The sequence below is a fragment of the Solanum verrucosum genome, unplaced genomic scaffold (assembly GCF_900185275.1).
Source record: "Solanum verrucosum unplaced genomic scaffold, falcon-dt-bn FXZP01000165.1, whole genome shotgun sequence".
NCBI lineage: Eukaryota > Viridiplantae > Streptophyta > Magnoliopsida > Solanales > Solanaceae > Solanum > Solanum verrucosum.
Genome location: NW_026020340.1, coordinates 3,039,148 through 3,046,394, shown reverse-complemented (window position 1 = coordinate 3,046,394; position 7,247 = coordinate 3,039,148). Strand labels below are relative to the sequence as shown.

The window sequence follows — 7,247 nt, the reverse complement described above, 5'->3', positions numbered from 1 at the left end:
AAAAATTACCACAAGTATTAATATGATAAAAAAAATATCTTAATATTTTGATTAAAGTTCATATAATTTGATTCTCAAAAAGTTAAACGTGATAAATATTTTGAGACGTAGGGTGTTACTTTGTGGTCCTCAATAAGGCATTAAAATAATGTACAATATGCATATACAAATTTTCAACATTCCCTTCTAGATAAATATTTTTTTTTCTGGCAAATTTCTTCAAAATTGACGAATAGTCATATATGATTGGAGTTTAATCAATTTTAACAAACTTCTAGGTAAATAACGACTAAAATTAATCAAAAATAAAATCAAATATATATTTGGAACAATATTTTCAACAGCATCTTTGAATTAGTACTTTTCTTGCTGTAATATTCCAGCATCTTTAATTAATTCTTGGTTGGACGTTATGGATTAGGTTATCTAATTGCTTGATTAATCAAAATAATTAAGCAATTCTAATAATCATTTGGTATTTACCTTTATCATTAGGAGATAGTTTCGTATTTAATTTGCCCTTATTATTAACAAGAAAGACTGTATCTATAAATAGGTGGTGACTCTTGCATTCATCCAAGTTATTCGAGAAATATGGTCAAAATCAACGCGATAACCTTTTACTATGGTTTATAATTAAATATATTATATTACCAACAAGTTAAAGCTTTAATAGGGGAAAAAATAATAATTAAACGAAGACTTTTTAGTTTTTACTAATCCAAGTTTAATGGAGTGTAAAATTGCTTCATTTATTCGAATATAGAGTATTACACAAGCAAATGTGACCTTTTGCCTAACTTAAAATTAAAGTATAATTTTTGTCTTTTTCCATTCATGTTATAACTATTTTTTATTTTTTGTGCTTCGATTATCACATTATTTGAAAATTGTTATTGTTCCTTTTTTCTGAAGGTTATGTAATGTATTCATCTTTGATTTTGTATTTTTCTTTTTCTATTTTTCTACTGGTTTTGATATGGGTTACTTGAATTTATGGTTTTTTTTAAATAGTTTATCTATCTCTATAAGGCAAAAATAAGATCAGTGTATACTATATCATTCCAAACTCCACATAAAATGACATTGAAAATGTTATTTATTTATTTTGGTAAAACGGGTATGTTGTTGATTTTGTATGTATCTAGAAAAATTGCAAAAAATTCAAAATAGTTCAAAACTAATTAATGCTACTATTCCAACTAATTAACTATACATTGCATCACATGTGAAGTACGTAGTACGTAGCTGCATACTTCATCTTTGATAATAATGATGCACTCTAATTTTTGTCTTAATTTTTTTCTTATAAATAATATATATTTTTAAAGGTATATCTCATACTCTCGAATGAATAAACTGTATTTGTATACGTCAACAATTAATATCAGGTGATTTTTTTTCATTTGTTTGAATCTTGGTGGACAAAGAATGACTCGATAGTTGTGTTGATGGGAGTGCAAACTGATCCGGACACCACAATTATAAAAAAAATTACTTATTCTTTGTGATGCACTAAATGATTTATTAGCATACCCCTCTAATTCCACACTAATCATTGACTAATACTCTAATAGTAGGAGATTTGGTATCTTCATGGTTATTTATTAATTAATTTAATTTTTCGTCTTTTAGGTTTTGGTTGGGGAGTTTGTCATCTCTACCTCCAACTTGTGATTTAATTGTATAAATTAAGTGATAAAAGTTAAAGTAATTTGACTTTTATCTCATTATAAATAATTAACCCATGCAACAATTCTTTAAACTATCATTTGACATTAAGAAAAATGATTTATTAGGTATAATATTTTTAATCCATCCAAGGATAGGTAATGTGTTGCTTTGAATAGGTTTACGCAATCAACAAACGCTCAAGCGTATGTGAACATGTATTACATCTTATAAAAAAATTCATGTTTTTCTTTTATTCTGAAGTAGATTCATCTAATAAATATATTATATGCATCCCTTATTCAAAATCTTTCCATGTGACTCGTCCTCATCGATCCACCCTCCACCATAAACGTTACGATAAAATTGTAAAACATGTAAAAGGAATTAACAAATTTATTTTCAAATAATTTTAATGTCACTAATGATGTCAAGTGGGATGACATACTTGTTTCAAAATAATAAAGAATTAATTTGTCATATAATCTAAGATTATCTTTATATGGTGGTAAGCTAGTCAATTCAACCTTAGGTAATTACGTAAAAAAAAAAAAAAAGGAAATAGACTGCTTTGACAATTGACAATTGACAAAGTACAAATTTTGACTATAAACTATTGAACTAGTTTTATATTTATAATTAGTCATATGTATTTAGTAGAAAAACAAGAAAAATCCTCCACAGTTGATTGACATTTATTTATTTATTAATCAAAATAAAGATTTAAATAATATTACACACTAATTATCTACTTTATTATTTCATAAATCCATGCACTACACCAAAACTATATTGTTACATGAGAACTGCTCCAATAAAATATTACACATGGAAAAAAGTATTTACTATACATGTGATATTAATTAATCCATTATTTTTTAGTTAAAATACCTAATAACATGTAAATATCAGTGTTATAAGCACACGTTTCACCCTTTTTTTAATATATAATTAGTACTAATATAATGAGAATAATATATAATTACAAAAAAAAAAAATAGACACCTTGCGCGATATATAGGAATTAAAGCATTTACGTAATTTATAAATCGATTTAGGCTTGTAGCTAGCTGGAAGGTATTTCAACAAAAGTATGATAGTTGAGATGATCGTAAATTAACTAACTGTCTGATATTATTATTATTATAGTTAAAAAGGTACTAGCATTATGTATCAAAGTGCTCACTGCATCTCCACTAAAATATATGAAGGACCTTTCATTAATTATTAAAGGCATAATATATAGATAAATATTTTAAATGTTTAATTTTGAAAATGTACATGATCTAGATAATATTTAAGCTTATTTTTATTGTCTCGTGAACATCTGACACTGATATATTCTTTTTCTCTTGACTCTAGAAAAATGAGAATATTTTAATAGTTACACAGTATATAAGTTAATTGATCATTTGATTTCTTCTTTATTAATTTATCTATGCCATATGTAAGAAAATGTCAAAATCTAAAGTATCATTTTGTTTATTGATGCTCTTTGGATGAATTTAACAAATAAAATATTGAAAACAAAAATCGAACTAATTGAAGTTTTATTAATATAGTTCCTTACAGAATTCATAAGGATTGCCGAGTTGGTTGAACATGTGATTTTCTAAATGAGGTTTCTCAGGTTTGATTGATTCTTCCAAAGAATAACAAATGTGAGTTCCATTCTGACTATTTCATGAATCTTGTTCAATAATAAAGTTGGAATAATAACAAATTAGCAAACTAAAGTAAAGTTAGAAAAATAAAAATGAAACTTGTATGATCAGAATATATAAAACTTTTCATTCAGCAATTTATTCTGATTTGTACATTAGAACAAAAGAGCTTTTTACAATAAAAAGTAGAAACAAATATTTGGTGTGGGAATTTTTGTATTTTTCTCCCCATATACCTTTTTTCACCTTTTTATCAACTAAAACTACTATTAACAAAAAGTGACACGTACTTACCAATAATAAAAAAAGAAACTTTAAATTAAACTTTGCGTATCAAATAAATTTATGTACTATCTCACAAGAGTTGCTCAAAATTCCATGATTCATCAAATGTAACATTATTCATCATGTCACTATGATCATCCTCAAGCAAAAAATCCAATGTGCTGCTAAAATCATTATTAATTTCCCATCCAAATCCCATATTGTTATTATTATTTTCCATTAATGGCCATTCATCAAAGCTTGATAAAAACTTTAAATCTTCAAGAATGTTGGATGATGATGATGATGTAAATGAAGATGATGATGTCGATGGAGTTGATTCTTGGACTAAAATCTCATGAGGTTCAATCAATGGAACTTCATCAATACAAAAGCCATTATTGTTGACTTCCACTATGGTTGAGTCAAAATTATTCGCGCAATTCGTCCCCATGGTGTTATTATTATTATTATTGTTGTTGATGTTGTTATCGTCGTCTTCTGATTTGATCTCTGTAATAGTTGATTGATCAATTGGACTACTTTCAATATCCATTTGTGCCAATAATATGTCTTGATTTTTTTCTTCTTCAATTGGTCGATTTCCTTGTTCTAATGTGTTTGTTTGGTCAATAGTAATAGTGGAGAGTGGCTTGTGAGTGATTGGATCAATCCCCATTTTCTTCAACTTCTTCTTGATGTGTGTATTCCAATGGTTCTTGATTTCATTATCTGTTCTTCCAGGTAAATGAGAGGCGATTTTTGACCACCTACAAATAATAACTTTATTTGATCAGTAACTCAGAATATATTGTGAGATCGATCATTTAAAATGACATATTTACCCTCCATTGATCAAAGAGAGTAAATTTTGGTCATGTTGGTAGGGGGGCCCATTTTCCCACTTAGGTAAAAAGAGTCATAAATTGGTAAAGAAAATTGAAAATTTATTGATGGACAACAATGACACATTGAAAAGTACACTATGAAGAATCGGTGCCTGAAATTGAGTTAAAGTTTTTTGTCTACCACTTGAAATTTATTTATTTATTTATTTTTCTTGAAGTTTTAAAGAACTTTATGATCCACACAAAGAGCTCCAAATGGACATAGCACTTATTTAATAAGTACTACACTTTCAACTCATGTTTTTTTTGTGAAATATTCAAATGTCAAAAAGTGAAAAGTATGAGAAACAATTGACATGTTTTTTTTTTTACTTCAAAAATAAGTAATTATGATTTACCTATTTCCAAGTTGAGCATGAAGATCAATAACCATTTTTTCTTCATATTCTGATAAAAGTCCTCTCTTCAAATCTGGTCTTAAATAATTTGTCCATCTTAATCTACAACTCTTTCCACACCTCAATAGCCCTGCATAATGAAAAATATATATATTAATATTACTATATACTATAATCAAGAAATACTAGTAAATAAACAATCATTGAACCACCCTTTTCTCATTTTCCAACTTTGCACTAACCACCATTGTCATACACTTTTCCCTATTCTCAATGACAAAAGTTGGATGAAGAGTGTGTTCGATACGAAAGAAAAATATTTTCATATTTCATTAACATGTGTCTATTTTCTCATATCATTTGATGAGGTAGACGCAACAAGTTCTGAAGAGAACTTGCTACGTCTAGTCTGAATATTCGTCAGGTTATATCTGACGAATCATAAAAGATGAAAAATGAGAGAGACCTGCTAATTTAGGGACAGCTCTCCAACAACATTGTCCATTATTGAGAATGAAGTTAATGAGTTTCTTGTCTTCCTCAGCTGTCCATGGACCTTTCTTTAATCCAACTTTGTCACAACAAGGTTGTCTCCCCATGATAATAAAATTTTCAAGAAAATAACAACTAAGTTCAAGAAAATTTTGAGGTTTTTGTTGTTTGATGAAGCAAAATATAAGAAAGAGATTTTGGGATTATTTTGTTTTTTAGAGAGAGATAAAGAGTTGGCCCAAACTCTATAGAACAACAACAAAGGCCACCTACTTATATATAAAATGATAACCAAACATCCCCCACCCCCACTAACCTAGTGGGGTACCACACATTAACACCTCTAGAGAAAAAAAACACGGCTTATTAATCAATTATTATTATAAAAAAAAAATCCATCATAACCCTTTAATGGGTTTAAGACATATTAGTACAAATGATGGATCGGTAAGTATTTTGCTTTTCCAATCAGAGGTCTTGAATTGGAGTACTCATAGACATATAGATTCGTTTATATTTGAGATTATTTTATCTCTTAATATGAGACTTTTCAACATGAATTTAAATTAAGTCTGATTTTAATATGAATATCAGACATTGAATGGATAATTAAAAAAAAAAAATCTAAGGTTGTGATTCGAGTTATTAAGGAAGCAAAAAGATAAAATTTTGAGAAAAGGGTAAAAATAGATTTGATTAAAGATGAATTCAAGATTTAAATTTTGAAAATTGTGTTTAAGTGATTAAACAAGCAAAAAAAAATAAAAAATAAAATTCTAGAAAGGAATAAAAAAAGAAAATAACACCGATTAGAGATGGATTCAAGATTTTTGGATTCCAAAATTTCTAGAATTCGAGAAACTCCAAAAGATTACTTTCACTCTGAATATTCATAAAAATATCAAAAAATAATTCCAATGATATACCTTCATGTCTAAACACGACTTCAATATTCAAATATCATTTTCAACTTAATTAAAACAAATACAATATTTTTTTCAATTTTTTGTTCAAACACCCACTCACACTTTTTTTTTCTAAATTTATTTTCTGAAAAATTTACGCCCACACGTGTAATTCAGTCATGCAGCGCGTGTAAGTGCGTGTTATTTGTCACATTGAAAAAGCGCCACCTCAACACACCCCTCTTATTTTCTTTGCTTGAATTTGAAGCATAAAATAAAAGTATGGAGAAAACACTTAAGTTCTGTCACACCTCAGCAAACATAGAAAAAAATAAATTGGATATTTTAGTATAAAGTATAATTTTCTTGAATACACATTTGAGATAAAGGGGCTAATTCAACAAAATTTACATTTATTTGGATATGATATATTTTATGTATACTTGTTTGAATGTTGACCCTTTTAAATTTACTTATCAATGTATATTTTTAGATAACTTTGACTTGGGTTGAGCTCTTTGTTGATATCGTTCGATCAATTAATTTATAAAATAGATATAAAAATAATTAAAGTATATATATATAATATAAAAATGGTTATAATAAATATATATAGTATATGTATAAATATATGTGTGTTTATATTTTATAAATTAAATCACTCAAAAATATTGAATGGTAATTTTTCCTTATATATATATTAATAGTGTAAGTTAATTGACTACGACATGTAATTACACCATTTTCCATGTTACAAGATCACTTATTATGGAGAACTAATGGTTGTTGTAAGTGAATTTAATCTGATGGTATATAGAAATTTATTTTGTGTTCATGCTAGAATCGTTCTAAAAACTCAATTAATATACTCGCGTTATATTCAGGTTTAGAGATAAATTTGAAAATTTGATGTTTATGGATTTCTGTAGAGACCTTAAATTTTAATAAAATAATAATTAAGTTCATAATCAAATACGTATAAATATATTTAGTTGATTTCTTTTT

The 7,247-nt window shown here is 26.9% G+C and overlaps 1 protein-coding gene across 1 annotated transcript; it reads right to left on the bottom strand.

The window, feature by feature from the left end:
- Positions 1–3,398: 3,398 nt before the first annotated feature.
- Positions 3,399–5,587, bottom strand: LOC125837144 (transcription factor MYB20-like). The gene is made up of 3 exons (XM_049516287.1): positions 5,312–5,587; positions 4,846–4,975; positions 3,399–4,369 (listed from the first exon to the last, which is right to left on the bottom strand). The coding sequence occupies exons 1-3, from the start codon at positions 5,442–5,444 to the stop codon at positions 3,691–3,693; spliced, it is 942 nt and encodes a 313-aa protein (XP_049372244.1). The 5' UTR covers positions 5,445–5,587; the 3' UTR covers positions 3,399–3,690.
- Between the last annotated feature and the right edge of the window lie 1,660 nt (positions 5,588–7,247).